The 17,497-nt window shown below is 34.6% G+C and overlaps 1 protein-coding gene across 3 annotated transcripts in view; it reads left to right on the top strand.

The window, feature by feature from the left end:
- Positions 1-10,916: 10,916 nt before the first annotated feature.
- LOC309479463 (uncharacterized protein) overlaps positions 10,917-17,497 on the top strand; it is a 323,172-nt gene continuing 316,591 nt past the window's right edge. Inside the window, exons 1-5 of one of the 3 annotated variants that reach the window (XM_082143631.1) lie at positions 10,917-11,425; positions 12,334-12,438; positions 13,374-13,427; positions 14,150-14,215; positions 14,327-14,407. In XM_082143631.1, coding sequence (XP_081999757.1) covers positions 12,403-12,438; positions 13,374-13,427; positions 14,150-14,215; positions 14,327-14,407 — 237 coding nt within the window. In that variant the 5' untranslated portion in view covers positions 10,917-11,425; positions 12,334-12,402. Of the gene's footprint in view, positions 11,426-12,333; positions 12,439-13,373; positions 13,428-14,149; positions 14,216-14,326; positions 14,408-16,470; positions 16,911-17,497 lie in introns of those variants that run through there. The other 2 variants (XR_014199215.1, XR_014199216.1) reach the window with 2 other exon arrangements.

The raw sequence follows: 17,497 nt of genomic DNA, 5'->3' as shown, positions 1-17,497 counted from the left end.
TTTGCTTTGTTTTTATTTTCATTGTATAAATGTAACTCTTGTATTTTTGTAAATCAGTTTATGCCATGAAAATAGCCACAGATGCTGACATGGCATTAAATAAAACTATACTGTACTGAACGAAACGTGGGCCACGTTGATTTTGTCCTACACAGTTTACTATAACAGTTGTTCTTTATTATTCTGTAGGCTAGAACAGAGAAGGAAAAGCCATCAGGTTGGGGCAACTTAAGATACTTCAGTTTCTAATCCCAGAGTTATTAATATGTACACATAATTATTAATTTTTTTTTTACTTTTAAACTTAAAATTTGTCTTTTCTGTTCTGTTTCTTTTTCAAAACTGCATCAATGCATTTGCTGCCGTATCGATACAGAATCATCCATATTGATATATTGCTGTATTGATATTTTGAGCACAGCCCTATTTAAAGCCTTGTTCCATGTGCCCCCTTTTATACTTTGAGCACCTGCCCCTCCAGAGGTCTCTGCACGGCCCTGAAATTCACTACCCTTTCATTATGTTCGTGGCTGAAAACAGCCACTACTTTAAACTGCTGTAAAAAGGTATCAGATTTTTATTTATTTTATTTTTTTTCAAATTTTTTTTTCATAAATCTATTAATCAACCTCAGTCAACGGCGTGTGTATCATAGCCGTGGTCTTATGGAGCTTATAATATGACAATATGATTTGAATTTGAATTGTGTCAATTATTTGATTTATTTACAAGACGTGTAATCTAACAAATTTGAATTGTAGGCTATGTGGTATTTTAAATAGTTCTGAATTTGATTTCCTTAAACGAATTTATTTCGTTTTTTACATTTATTAGACATATATTTTCAAACAGCTATTTTTTTGTTCTGAATTCTTTGACTGCAAATTCATATTCAGTTTTTAAAAATACAGATTCAAGTTTTCAAGATGAAGAAGAAATTCAGAACTTCAAATTCAGTTTTCTAAAATTCAAACCGCGGAAAATTCAGATCTTACAGAAAGTAGGTCAGGTCACAGGTCATCCACAGGGAAGAGTAAAGGATCTCAGAAAAGTCGAACAGAGCATTTTGGCTGCACTGCAGTAGTTTTCTACCGCAAACGCGGTGGTAGTTCAAGAGAATCCGTGTATCTTTCGTTCAGTCGTTTTTATTTTATTTAATATTAAGAGTAGAAAAATGAGAAATCAGCTTGAGTATTAGATTTCTAATATTCTAGTAATAATAGTCCTCTGCTGCTGCAGTTGCACGGAGCTTACAAAATTTAACGCGTGTATTGCAACTAGGCTACATTTCATTTTCTCATCAAACAAATAACGAATGGCTCGACACAACAGAAGAGCCTAGACAGGGCTTTCTCTCTGTGTAGATATAAAGTAACCTACGCTTTGCATCAGCTGGGTATGGCAGGGTAAATGACGGCTGTCATAGCCTGCATAGTCGCCCGGTAAGTTAAAAAAAGAAAAGAAATTAAGATATAAATCAATATAATTATTTATATTTTTGTGTATGAACAAGTAGCAACACAGAAGGGTGATCCATGGATTTCAAATAGATGGAGGAATGATAAGACAGCACACCTTTCCAGATCTGTTTTAAGAACACTTCATCTGGAAATCTGTGTAAGGGTCCGTTCATACAGAACGCGCTTTTTCATTGCTTTTCATTGCATACGCGCACTAGACGGACGTTGCGCTCGCTCTTCTACAGCGTCTCGGCGTTCTAAAAACGTGGCGCTCAATTGAAAAGAAGTTCAGCTTTTAAAAACACGCCTCAAGACCTTGCGTTTTCCCCCATTCCACTGCCCACTTATGTGTAAATGTCCCCAAAGTCATAAACATCTTAAAGGTGATTTCTGTATTGATATCTTCCAGATGAACCTGCACATCAAATATCCTAGAAGCAAAATACGTTATATTAACACATACCCATATATTTTATGAAGATGTTACACTTAAACTTGACGAATAAATGTAATATTCCAACTTTAATCTGATAGTTTTGTAAATTCATGTAACAATTTCCATTGGTGTGCACAAGCAGGCGTTCTTCGTTACCATGGTAACCGTCCTGCTTCTGCATTCCACTTTCACATCTTATCGTGCGCATGGAAAAGTATGGAAGATATAGGCCTACTGATGATGTTATTTAATGATACTACAGATTGCACTTAGTTGACTTCATTCTACTGTTTTGCAGAGCGTGCCATGTTTGCTGTGATGCATTTTTTTTTTTTTTTTTTCAGAGTTATACACGAAGTAAAACAATGGATACAAATATTTCACATATACTATTCTAAATGATTCCAAAGCATCATAAGATATTAGGAACATTAAAGGTATACATTCATATCAATGAATTTAAAGAACATTGATTCACACATTAATGAAAAGAAAAGATAAAAAAAAAAATATAATATAACATAACAGAAAGGGGTTATATGTGTATAATTAAAACGAAGAGGTGAAGATGTCCATAGTTCTGGTTGCTTTGCGGTTTGAAAGTCCTTTCAGTGTTTCAAAATAAATCTTCATGTCAGCCCTAAAATGGAAAATGTTGGGTATCCTTTCAGACCATTTACATTTATGATCTCCAATTAATATTTCCAAAGTGTTCATTCCAAAAGTATTTATTTTGAGGTGTAGCAGGGCAGTGAATCAAGCATCTGAAGAATTTATTATTACATTTACTATCTTTTATATCAATACCGTTTATCAAAACCTGTTTTTTATCCATTGATTGCTTATGTGGTTCACTGCTACCTCTCAAGAGTCTCAAAAAACCTACTGGAATTGGATCAAAAACAATACTATATTCTCGTGGAGTTATTGGAATCCCAAATATGTTTAAAAACTCTGTATATGTAAGTAAGTAACCCTCGTTATTAATCAGTTGTGAGACCATTAGAATATCATTTTTAATCCAATTGTCGTAGAAGATCGATTTATTCTTATATTTAACCATTTTATTATTCCAGATTAACTGCTTGTGGGGGGAGAAGTTATGTTTGTATATAAGAAGCCAACATAAAAGAGCCTGTCTATGAAAATTGGATAGCTGAATAGAGCTTGTTAACCTCAAAGTCACATTTTAAAAGGAACTCTATACCACCAACTTTTTCAGAAATAAGATTTGGAATAATATACCATAGTTTATCAGTATGCTTAATATAATGTTTAATCCAGTTCAACTTGAAAATTGTATTAGAAGTACCAAAATCAAGCACATTTAAACCTCCTTGATTATAAGAATTACATAATATATTTTTATTTAAATAGTGTGACTTGTTTTTCCATATAAAGTTGAATAAGGTTGAATCAATTTTTTTAATAAAAGATTTTGGCACATCTAACACTTTTGCAGGATAGACTAAACGAGACAGCCCCTCAGTTTTGGACAAAAGAACTCTACCTTTGAGTGATAAATCCCCCATGAGCCACATATCAAATCTCTTTTTCGTTTTCACCATAAGGGGTTGGAAATTAGATTGCACTCTGTCTGATTGATTTTTACAGATATTGATACCAAGGTACGTAACTTCCTCCCTAACTGGAATACCTTCAAATTCAGTTAAGGGAATATCATTGTTTTTAAGTGGAAAAAGAGTACATTTTTTAACATTTAAAGATAAACCTGAAGCTTTAGAAAATACATTGAGACACTCTATAACTTTTTTAACCTGTGATTTGTCTTTTAAAAAAATAGCTGTATCATCAGCTAGCTGACAACATTTAATTTCTTTTTCCATAATTTTGATGCCTTGAAACGAATCGTTATGTATACATAGAGCCATGGTTTGCATGACCAACAGAAATAGGAACGGAGCCGCTGGATCTCCTTGTTTTATGCCCCGGGAGATGCTAAATCTACGAGTAGTTCCCCATGGAAGTTTAACTGAACTATTGCAGTCACTATATAAAGTTTGTATTGCCCTTTTAAAGTATTGACCAAAACCAAAAAAATCGAATACGTCAAATAAAAAATCATGTGTCACAGTATCAAATGCTTTGTATATATCTATAAATAGAATGTAACTATTATCAGTTATGTAATCCTTATAGTCAATTAAATCTAAGATTAATCTAATATTGTTACTGATATGCCGTCCTTGCATAAAACCAGACTGACTGTCATCTATTATTGTATCTAAGCACAACTTTATTCTTTGCGCAAAAATATGAGCCAACAATTTTGCATCATTATTAATTAAGGTTATAGGCCTCCAGTTGTCAAGAAGCAAGCAATCCTTATTGGGTTTAGGTAATAATGTAATTTAGCCTTGACACATAGTCGGGGGAAGCCTACAGGTTTCTATAGCCTCCTTAAAAACTAATAATAAGAATTCAGAAATGTAATCTTGAAATGCTTTATAAAATTCACCTGTTAGGCCATCATTCCCTGCGGATTTATTATCTTTTAGCTTATAATAATGTTCTTTTTAAGTTCTTCTAGGGATATGTCTTGATCACAAATGTCCTTCTGAGTTTCATCAATACCTTGAGCCACACTTTTTATACATGAGAGGAAAAATGAGCTCTGACAACTGTTGTGTTCGGAATATAGTTTTTTATAAAAATCTTCCACAAAATTTGACATTTTTGAGGAGTTTTCAGAGATCTGATCATTAATTCTAAGTTTATAAATACTGTTAACACTAACATTTCTTTTTTCTAAATTATGAAAATATTTTGTATTCCTTTCACCATGTTCTATCCATTTTCGCCTAGAACGAATAAAGGCTCCCTGTGCCAAATTTTGATAGATATTGTCCAATTCAGCTTGTAATTCAAATAAAGTATTGATGTCAGCTTGTGATTGCTCATTTTTTTCATAGATATAAATTATTCCCTTGAGTATTCTATCTTGTCTCAATCTTTTTTCCTTAGATAATTCTTTTGCCCTTTCAATGGCCATATTACGGATCTGAAATTTTGTATATTCCCAATGTTTGCCATATATTTTGTCTTTTTTTGCTTCTATCAAATTTTCATTTATTATTTTTTTGGCTTTTTCTTTGAAGATTTTATCACTCAAAAGTGTATTATTTAATTTCCAATAATTTGGTTTATATTTTATTGATTGAACCCTTATACATAATACTAAAGTAATCATATTATGATCAGAAAATACTGAGGGTTCTATTTTGGTTTCTTCCACACTGTCTAGTAACTCATTTGAAATAAGCCAGAAGTCAATCCTGGATCTCTTAGATAAATCTTTGTTATTCCAAGTGAACTGGATTTGCTGTGGATTTTTTAATCTCCATATGTCACAACAGTTTAAATGCATACATAGATTATTAAACTCTCCATAATTGCCTCTTAAGGATCTTTGAGGTTGACAGTCTATGATGGGGTCACTTATGCAGTTCCAGTCACCTCCCAAAATTAATTTAGCGTTGATGAAGGAATTTAATAAGGCATTTATTTGTTCATCAAATTCTACAAAAAGGTCTGTGTTTCTATGAGTATTATTATGACCATATATATTACCCAAAATGAAAATATTCTCCATAAATTCAATAACTAAAATAACCCATCTTCCTAAATCATGAACAACATTTTTAAGGATTTTTCCCTGAAAGGAGCCCTTTAATATGGCAACGCCAGCAGATTTACTGTTTCCATAAGCCATCCAGATATTGTCTCCCCACTGATTTTTCCAGAAATTAAAATCTGAAGCTAAAGCATGTGTTTCTTGAAGAAAATAAAAATCTGCCTTGAAAGTTTTACAAAATAAAAATACAGCTTTCCTCTTAGTCTGTTCTCGTATACCCCTCACATTAAGCGAATAAAATGACAAAGACAAATTGAAAAGTAGAACAAGTTAACTAAAACAAACAAAAACAAAAAACCTTGAGTTTTAAGTGTAACAAAAAGGGAAAATGATTTTCTTCACCTTTTGAATACTGATTAGAATGAGCAAACTTGGGATTACAAATCTGACCTTTTAACAGTTAAACATTAAATATAACAGCACATCACTAGATGTATTTTAGAATACAACTGAACTTCTCAACGAAAGTCCATGGGCAACTTTGCTTTTAGATCACATCAGAGGTTTTAGCTTTGGCTTTAGCTCCGACGAAGAAGGCTCTCTTCCCTTGCTTCCGTGCCTCTTTAATCTGTGGCCACAGTTTAGTGCGAGTCTCTTTATCTTTCGTGGTCAAGTCTTCGCCGAATTTTATCTTCTTTATTTTGAGAAATTCCGAATTCTTCGCGCATTTCCATACCTTTTCTTTGGTCGATCTTGATGTAAATCTTGTTATCACCGGTCGAGTTTTACCATCCTCTCTCCTCCCGATCCTGTGGCTTACATCAATTTGGGAGCGAAGATCCTCTTCTGGGTCTTGAATGACTGCCTTACAGATGTCAATCACACGCTGTTTAACATCTTCTCCTTCCTGCTCTGGCAAGCCATACAGCCTCAAGTTCCATCTTCTGTGATAGCGTTCCATGTCATTCAATCTGTCTTCCAGGCCTGTAATTCTCTTCTGATGGTCATCACTTATATTTTTAACCGTTTTTATTTCTGTTTTCATGTCTTGAACTTCGTTGAAGAGAAACTCTGATGATTCCTTTAAAGCTTCGATGGTGTCCGCATTTTTCTTTATCAGGCCTGCAAGATTGTCCGCGTTCTCTTTTATTTTTTCAGCTACAAGCCTCACGATGTTATCTTGCAGTTCGGAGAGTGTAGGTTCAACTTTACCTTTTTTTGCGACTGGAGTGCACGGAGCTGATAGCCTGACGTCGTCATACTCAGATTCTAGTCAGAATGTGAATCTGATACTGCTCCATTGAGCTTTGATTATGGGGCGTGTTTCAACCGAACCAGGAAGGAAAATGCCTCTGCACTCAATTGGATAGACCTATAACCAATCAGAGCAACGGAGTAAGTGATGTATGTTTTTCATTCATGTTTCCGATCGACAAATGCCTTGATCGTGGTTCTCTGTTCCTCTTTTAAAATGAATGCGCTGTCGATATCTTCTATAACAGAATTTATAGAATTTATTCTATCTGACTTATTTGTAAGTGTGAACTCGTGAAATAACAATTCTCCAGCGGCAGTCATCTGTGTTGTAAACGAATTCAACCCAAGCGCTCGTTGGTGACGTGGATGATTACGTTACGTTGCTCATCTGTCCATCATCGTATAAAGCCCGCCCTAACAATTTGATTGGTCCGAACAATTTTTGTTCGGGCATAATAGCTCCTCAACGGAATGAGTCCAGACCGAACTTCCCGACCAAAAAATGTTGTGGGCGGGGCTAAGTTCGGCTGGCATCCAGGCTACGGAGCTCAGGAAGAGGGACAACTCCTCCCTCTGAATTAGTGTAGGTATGTATATCACCTGCTTTGACAACTTCCATAACATCCTCATTCACATGTCTGTTCTCGGTGGTGAATGAAAGCGTCTTGTTTGTCTTTTTACCTTGATCTCTTTTCTTTCTTTCTTTTACAACTGTGCTAGATAGTTTGTTTAAATCAAAACTCACGCTTGAAAAAGGAATCAAAATCGTCCTCTTATTAAGACCACAATATAAATATATATTTCCAGTTGTTTGCACTGATCGAATTTAACGTTTAAGGTGAGAAAATCATTTATCTTCCCTTAGCCTTGTATATTGCCAACTGTCTCGGCCGCCATCTTGCGCGCCCCCGCTGTGATGCATTTACAGGGCTTTGACCAGCGGAAGTGAGTAAGGGGAGGCTGCAGACCTGGAGCCGGTAGATATACGCCCCAAGCAGTTTTACGCCCCTGCTGTTCCTGATGCGTCCAGTAGGGGGAGGCTGTACATTGACACGAATTGATTGAGGTATAATAAATAATCCGCTAAAGTTATTGTTGTTTAGCAATGATGCAACATTTATTATTTATAAACGAATAGCTTGATAGAGCTAGGTAGATATCAATTCATTTATTTATATCAATGGATAGGTCTATCATTTATTTCGAGAGACAAAAAGTTCTGGACGGTCAGGTTGATGTTCTGTCTGGCTTAAATTTATAAGTTATAGCTTACCACGTGTAAGTTTAGCTGCCCCTAGTCTTCTCTACTCACTTTCAAAATTAATTTTCTTTTGAATGTTCTTTTGTTGCCCGTCTTTATCTTGCCTCTTCTGGTAAGACTCCTTTACTCCTTTCTGGTTTGAGTTGTTTCTTATAAAATGAGATCTAACTATCTCATTTATATCTAAATATACATTTTTCTTAAAATAGCGTACTGATCTGGATTAAAATGTAGGCTGTGTGCACTTAAAGTGGGATTTTTCTTTGCCAAGTAACTTGCATGATGCATCCCAGTGTGTTTGCTTTAGCTATGGAAATCTCTCTCTCTCTCTCTCTCTCTCTCTCTCTCTCTCTCTCTCTCTCTCTCTCTCTCTCTCTCTCTCTCTCTCTCTCTCTCTCTCTCTCTCTCTCTCGAAACTTTTATAAACTATAAACACCCATCTCTTTTTTAACTGCATTCCAAACCAATAGCTTCTCTAGTAAATAAATGACTTACAGAGACATACAAGGACATGTTTTTAATGTCATTTTTTTAAATTTTCTCTGTACAGTCCATCATCAGTGGCCAAAAGAAATCAAAGTGTCTTGACACTTTTTCCAAAAGTGTTCCACCAACAAGTACCTGTGCCATTGTACTTTGAAGATCAGGAGCAAATTGATGCAATCCACACTCATCTGACATAAATTCTGGGCAACACACACACACACACACTGTGACTAGATCAAATTCACCATGGATGTCCTTTTTATATTTTTTTAAAGTTGAGCTTTTTTTAATGAAATACACACATGAAATGCAAATTAAAAAGGCAGTTTGTGTTCTCGTAACACTTTATTTTATGTGGTCTGTGACTCATGGGGTCAGTGATTCTGCAGGGTCTCCAATAAGTATTATAGTTTATCTCAGTTGCTTTGGTGCATTTCTCAGATCACACCTGAAATCACATCATCTTTCACTTGTGCACATCATAAAAGCAATTTCTCATTTTATACAAATTGCAAATGCTTTGGTACATTCATGCAATTCATAATGTACAACTGTCTGCTGTTTCCTACATTATCAACTCTTTATGTCTTGTTGATCAAAATATAGGCCTATTATACTATTTCTCTGTTGAATTGTCATACTCCTCAAAACATCTAGGCATTAGTTCCTTGCATAAGTCATTAAATGCAAAATGGCTGACTAGTTGTCATAAACTGTTAAGCATGTTTTCAATACATTTCTATTACACTTTATTTTGTAAATGTGTCCTGAATTGATGAATTGCGGAGGTGTATTTAGAATTTCACTAATGAAGGAAAAAATGAATTGATATAATGAATAATGATGAAATGTACAAAAGCAACTGTGATAAAAAATTAAGGATTCAGGAATTTTATACAAAATTTAACAGTGAGTCCTGCTGCTTTTGAATTTGACAAAATAAAATTCACCATGGATGTCCTTTTTACATTTGTTTGTTTAATTTTATTTTAATTTTTTATCAGTGAGCAGAAGCACTTTGACAGGAGGATAGAAAAAACAGTTAAAGCAGAGTGGAAGCCATAGGGGAGTCATCATAATTCATAAATGGTGTTGATAAATAATGTTTTTGTGAACAAAAATATTGTCTCTTTCTTATAAATGGCCCTTGGAATTTTAGAAAAGGGATAAATTGTGTTTGTCTTCATAAAATGCTATGAAGGACACTGTTTTGTAGCTGTATGATTACTAAGTGAATAGTACAGCAGATATTTAATCCAGGATCCATATGATTACACGGTGCTGTATGTCTAATGGGCTAAATATGTTTAATATCTAATTGTAACTTTATATAAATTCACAACAACATATTTCACTCAGTCTCCTGTATAAAAACATACAGTGAATATTCTATTATTATTAATTAGTATTATTATTATTACTATTTATTCAATATTAATGTATTCAATATTCAATTAACTATTCTATAGTAGGTCATATATCATTACTTGTCATCTGATCCAACTATGTGTGTTATTTTTTAATTCATGAAAACAAATAGTCTTCTGTATAGGCTGAGTGAAGCCCAACCTAATATCTAGAGATATTTGAATCCATAGTGCAGTGCAGATTTATACTAAAACGTTTAATATTTAAATTAACAAAAACCACAAATTCGGGCAAAATCTATGAACTGGACGGTTATTATTGTGTAAGTTTTGAGCATCGATTTAATGGTGTTATTTCGCAGCATATCCCCCTACTGGACGCATCAGGAACTTCACCTGCTGTTAGCATCCCATTGACTCCCATTCATTTTGGCGTCACTTTGACAGTGAATAACTTTACATCTGAGGCGTTTGAAGACTCCATTTGTCCATTATTTATTTCTAAAGAAACACGACAATGTATAAAAGGCTCCATTACCTTGTATCTTACGTTATGGCCCCGTAGAAGCAGTTTTTGTAAAAGTAGGCTAACGATTGCGTCATAACCACACGACTCTCTGTCGCACAGTAGAGAGATTACCGTATGGACAGGATGAGAAGCTCGCGGTCAATCGGGGGGACGTGGAGGCAAAATTACAAAATAATTAATCAGAATACCTAGCAAAAGTTTCTCCTTCTCCTAGCTCATGGACAGCTCCTACTCACACTCTCCGTCTCTGCAAGATTCGGAAGGGAATGATTCAGATTTCTCTCGGCACAGCTACTAGAGGACAGACGGGTTGCTCACGTCACATCTACGTCGTCAAGCTCGGTTTGAGTCTGCGCGTCAGGAACGGAAGTCCTAAGAAATCGCTGAAAACGGGCTTCACTTGTCTCAATTGAGTTCCAATGAGATGACTCTGTCCACTTCTTATACTGTCTATGCGTAAAACTGCTAGGGGCGTAGATCTACCGGCTCCATGTCTGCAGCCTCCCCATATAGGCGGAAGTCGCTAGTGCGGCGCGCCCTTCTGCTCCGCTGCTTTGCGCATGCGTAGAAGTGCGAGAAAATAAGTCATTATTACGACAAAGTCTCTCATTATTATGAGATGTTAAGTCATTATTTCGAGAAAGTTTCTCATTATTATGAGATGTTAAGTCATTATTTCGAGAAAGTTTCGAAAGCTTTAATCAGCTTTAGTGATTGGTCAGATCGGTACCGGTAGGCGGGAGATCACGAAAACAAGATGGCGCCAGTGGGCGGAGCTTCAAGCAACACTTATTATACAATATTATACAATACTAATTATTTAAGTATTTTTGCCTGTAATTTATTAATTGTGCATTAAATATAGGATTAATTGTGCATTAAATATATGACAAATAAATAAATAAAATCCCGCTTTATATTATGATAAGAATAACGTAGTCATTCGTCACGGTCATTTCCTGTTTGGACTGGACAGAAACTCTGCACCTGAGAAGACATCTGTGGACCTGATGAAGGCAACTGTTATCCAAAAGGTAAGTTATAATGTTGTTTAATTCCTTCTCTAATAGCATGTGGGTCCGGTTGGCTTGTTTGTGCATGTTCTGTATGCTCTTCGCTGCTCGTTTTACAGCTAGAAAGCAGCTAGCGCGTGATGCTAACGGTGCTAGCGGACCTAACGTTATAGTGATTCTGTTTACAGACTTTTTTTTATTTTGTGATCTCATGTTTGAAAGAGTTTCAAAATATATTGTTAGATCAGTGTTATAGAAGGCAATATAGGAGGGTTTCTTTTGAGTTATTCGTGTCTTATGAATATAAAATTTCGCCAAAATGATAAAAAGATTAATTATATAATTTTGTTTTTCAGAAAAAAAGGTGTTTTGGAAACAAAGTAAAATGTCATGAGGGTTTACAGACTGACATGAGGGAATCAGCGATGCTTGTTATTTTAAACTCGTTTTCGATTGCACTATATTTGTAACTGCTACCTTTTCTGATCGCATAAAATAGTCTATCCATCATAATAAAGCGTTGTTGTCATGACTACAGTATGTGAAGGGGAGGGTGTTTCACCCAGTACAGTATCCTGATATGCTACTGTTAATATTACTACAGTTCTGCTTGCTTTAAACACATTAAGACACAAATATGTGCTCTTATTACTCCTGACTATAATAACATATACTCTGAATATTATTAGAACTGTCAGTCTGATTCAGTCTTATTAATACTGTCACTATTATTGCATATCATTTATCAATTGTGAATGAAATCTATGAATGAATAGTTATCATCAATTAACATATTCCTTAAATATCATATAATAAAGTATGACCATACCATAATTGATCAATTTATTTAAAACAAGCTTTTTGAATAATATGTCAAATGAAATGCAATGGTCATGATGATTAATGAGGGTCTTTTTCTATGAGCGCAGACACATGAGATGATGGCTGAAGTGAGTCAGTGAAGGAGAAGATCAAGATCTGGAGGAGGACAGACACCGATGAGCTCCAGGGCAGATTCAGCAATCATTATAAAGGTGAGTTCAGTGTTTCCATGCTTAAGTGACACTGTTTAATAAAGCAGATACATTATGTGTTATTTACAGTGATGATTTTACTTGTTTTATTATTAAAGGTAATATTAAAGGTTAAAAATTACCCAAGGTAATAGACTTGCACGGTATTGCAATTTTTTTATTTTTTTTTCTGCAATAAATAATGCAATATGAAAAACAATTTCACCAAATGACTTGAATTTGGAAATAATTAATCATTCTAGAATGATTGGTGTGATTTTGTATGGGTTTGCATCTGCATAGAAAATAATAAATTGCAAGCAGAGATAAAAAAAATGAACAAAGATGTGAAATAAACAATGCCTCATTATATTCCAGGTAAGTCTAACAGCATTTAGCTACAGAAATTGAGTAATCAACTGTAAAATAACACGGCATAGTCTTTACATAGCCTGACTTCACAGAGGCCTATACTGCAATGTCACTACCACAGATAGGTATGAATGATCATAAAGCAATACATTGTGCAGCCCTACAAGTTAATGTTCATGGCTTTAATGCATCACATTACATGCATGTTCATTACAGTGTGTCAGGTTGTGTGTGTCTTACACCTGTTTTATGAGGACATCATTATAAGAGCATGTTCCTGATGTTTAACTTGACAGGAGAATCTCAGTGTGTTGTGTAAGTTTGACAGAATCCTGGTCTATGAGGACACTAGTTTTACCTGGACACACATAATGGAATATTAGGATCGATACTGATAACCCATAATTCACAGCTCATTGTGGCTAATACCAATATCAAAAACTATTTGTGCTTGTTAGATTAAATATAATCATTGAAGAAGTTGGTAGAAAATAGCAACCTCTGTTGAAATTGGCTTTCAATAAGTAATACTAAAATTAGTATTTATTTGTCTTTTTTATATTTTTATACTACTTTTTTTTCAGATGATAACTGAGAAGAATCCGATGAAACCTGAACAAGATACAGCAACTCTAAAGGTATCCAAGAAGTTAATGTAATAACTGAGTTATTCCTTAAAGAAATTACCAGTGTTCCTCAGAAACAGATTATTTGCCACAGTTATCAGTCACTGAATTATGATTGTGTGTGTAAGAAGTGAGTCACGATCACTTACTGTACATCTAGCACAGGCGCAATGTCTCATATCACTCTCATACATACACACACTTGAACTCAGTGCCGTCCAAATGTATCTAGTTACCAGTGTCCCAGTAAAGCTAGTGTCCTCGTAGACCAGGATTCTGTCAAACTTACACAACACACTGAGATTCTCCTGTCAAGTCAAACATCAGGAACATGCTCTTATGATGTCCTTATGATGTCCTCATAAAACGGTGTCCTCATAAAACTGGTGTAAAGCTACACACAACCTGACACACTGTAATGAAAACACATGTAATGTGATGCATAAAAGCCGTGAACATTACCTTGTGGTAACATTTAAATATTGAAATGATGATTTGAAAACTTTAACTATTTTGTAATCTTGTAGGTCTATATTATCTCAAATCAGTATTTCATGTGCAAATATTTATTGATAGATAGCTGTGTATCAGGACCCTTATTATCCTGTCTGTGTTTATTTTGTATTAATTACTGACTGACTGTACATTATCCCTTATATATTCCATTTATTATGCTTTTTTAAAACTCTTAGGTGAAGTGTTTCTGTATGTAACGCTTAATTTCATATTCTCAGATGAGCCATAAGAGCCAGTTGTCATCAGGCAGTGATTGTGCTGCTCTTACTGTGGGACTAGACAAGGTAAGTGAGAGTTGTGCTGGAAAAGAACGAGCAAACGAAGCAGAGACATCTGTGAGATCTAGTGTTCACATATTTACACCACTGTTTCATGTCTAATGTGATGTTTTGTAGACTCTCTGTGAGGTTGAACCCTCCACTCTCGAAATGAAGAGTCCGGCCCCGTCCCAGTCAGAAGTCAGAGATGTACAGAAGGTATTGGTTTTTTGGTAATCAAATTCGGGATACAGCGATATGAACATTTGGGCCGATTTCGATAACTGATCATTCTTTATATTTGAAAGCCGATATCTGATATATTAGCCGATGAATCTAAATCCAAAATTTGATATACTTTGAAAGCCTGATTACAAAAATGAAACGCACATCATTTAAAGCCAATGTCCCAAACACTTCAACATAAATCAAACATATACAGTACAGTGGCCTAGTTTGAACCAGTGTAAGATTCCTTAACTTTTCAAATTAATTTTACATTCATATTTCCAACTTTCTTTATAAAAAAATGGCAACACTTTACAAAGAGGTTTCATCTTGTTAGTATTAGTTAACATGAACTAACAATGAATGAACAATACTTCTACAGGATTTACTTAACGTTTATCTTACTTAACGTTAATCTCAACATTTTCCAAGACATTTTAGGATCCAGTGTCTAACATGAACTCACATATTTTATTAACTCACATTAACAAAAGTTTTTTATCTCTGTTAGTTAATGTTAGTTAATGCAATAACATATGTATTGTGAAGTTTTACCAAAACATCTATTGCCTTATAGGGTCAAGAGTCCAACTAAAGCAAACGCTAACCACCATCATGGTGACTTAAAAATACACCTATTGTTTTCATTCAAACGGAAATGAAATAAAGTCAGTCTGGTTAGTAATAAGTGAAGCTGGTAATTCTGTTTGTGGAGTTGTTTAATCCTCCTCTGCTGAGATCTTCACAGATTTAATGTCTTCCTTTAGCTGTGGCTGAAGTCAGTTGTAGTTCTTGTGTTTCTCTTTCCTTCAGTGATTCTGCTTGTTAACAGCAGGTGTTCATAATTAATGCTCAATCATCAGTTAATTATCTCATTAACTTCAAGACCGCTTTACCTCTGTAGTGTGCACACATATGAACACTGAGCAGTGTTGATTTAACATGGGCGTTTTTCTGTGTACTATTACATAAATCTTACCTGCTTCATTTACATACGACTGACAAATATAAATCACATTCAGTTTATTAATACAATTACATAAATCTTATCTGTTTCATTTAGATATGACTTAAAAATATGAATCACATTCAGATTATTGATTGGTTTATGTTAAAACTATGTAATCCAAATGCATGGAAATTTGTTATGCAATTCAAATACATAAATCTTATTTTTAGACAATTTTTTTTTTTGAGTGTACAAATAATAATAATAATAATAAATAAAATGAAATAAAATGCAAACAAGTTATTGGACAACATTACTTAGGCTACATATAAAGAATCAAAATACAGATGCCATGGATAAATAAAATGAAATGGCCTCCGCCCGGACAATACGGGAATGATTTTACTCAAACCATATTGTTGATGAAAATGATACAAGAACAATAAAAGTACTTGTTATGAATAATAAAGCATCAGTGTTTTTGAAAACATATTCAACTTTTTAATATTACAGTAATATTAAAAATCTTTAATATTTCTGTTTCAAATAACGTTGTGTTTGAGCTGCGTGCGCTAAAGAGCTGAAGGAACACCCCTAAACTGAAGCTTTGTTAGATGGTTTTAGCTCAACGGAACACTACCTATATGATAAATTAGATATTTATACAAAATAAACACAATATTACAACTTATACTTGCACAAAATCATGCACAGATTAACTTGAGCTATTATTAATAGTAATCATCTATTACATAGTGAAACTCCTGTTGTGGATGCGCTCCTCCCAGGACAACACGCTGAAACACAGCAACTAAACCCAAAGAATTCACGACGTTTTTAATGCAATAGTTTGCTCATTATAATGTTATGTATATATGACACTCCCAATCATAATGAATGTTCTGCATTGAAGCTAATGATCATCACCGGTACAATGAAGTGTGTTCTGCATTGCTGTTTGAGCGCTCGTGCTGAAGAGATGACCACCAGTAGGCCTACAGTGAAGCGCTTTACTGCAGCGCTCATTAACTCAGCCAAATGCATCCTATATGAGATCAATCAGATATCACAAAATTAAAAAAAAAATTACAACTTACAATTCCACAGAGTGCTGCGATTGCACAAGCGAACTCTCCCTTAACCCCCCGGGGTTGGCGGTATCGCCGGCGATACCAGCTCGCTTTTTTCTTATGAGTGCAAACGAGACTCTAAATACTCTGTTGATTTTGATCTTAAATATAAGTGTTGTACATCAATCAATCCTGTTAATGTTAGTAAGAGTGACACTTGTCTGGCCACGCCTTTGGTTCTTCTTATTGGCTCAGCTTCAGTGACATCACTACAGGTTAACTAAGCCCTGCCCACATTGGCACAACTGACAGAAATGCAAGAGGTGAGATCACAGGTTTACACATTCCGAAGAAGAAGAAGAAGAAGAAGAAGAAGAAATGGCTCTAAACGTGTTCTTTCGTCAACAAACTCTTCTCCTGCATTAGATACTTTTCTTGCTGTAACTGTGAGAATGGCTGAACGAGATCAGAGGAGGTGAGGCTTGTGTTATTAGTATTTCCTTCAGAGATGTTTTTTGCTTTTGAGAAGTCATTTATCCAAGAATAAACTATTAAATGGATAATAAAATGAAAATGTTTTCGTTACTAACTCACCCTCGTGTTGTTCCCAAACCTTTACGAGTTTCTTTCTTCTGTTGAACATAAAAGAAGATATTTTGAAGACTGTTGGTAACCAGACAGTTTCTACTTCCCATTGACTTCCATAGTATTTTTTCTTTCCTACTATGGAAGTCAATGGGTGCCATCAACTGGTTCCCAACAATTTTTTAAATATCTTCTTTTGTGTTCAACAGAAAAAAGAAACTCATTTAAGTTTAGAACAAATCATTTTTGGGTGAACTATCTATTTAAGGTCAGAGAGCAGACGTTATGTTGGTTGCATCTGAATTAGGGTTTTAGTTTTATCTGATGTTACTGTATGCAGAGATGGGCATAAATACATGGAAATGTATTTAAAATACAAATACAAAATACTGTGTGAAAAAATGTATTTAAAATACAAATACAGCATTTTGTATTTTGAAAATACATGTGAAATTGGCCATCCAGTGCAGGGATAGG

This window comes from Leuciscus leuciscus (assembly GCF_965113295.1).
Source record: "Leuciscus leuciscus genome assembly, chromosome: 17".
Classification (NCBI taxonomy): Eukaryota; Metazoa; Chordata; class Actinopteri; order Cypriniformes; family Leuciscidae; genus Leuciscus; species Leuciscus leuciscus.
The sequence above is the reverse complement of the archived record's forward strand: the minus strand, read 5'-3'. Positions and strand labels throughout refer to the sequence as shown.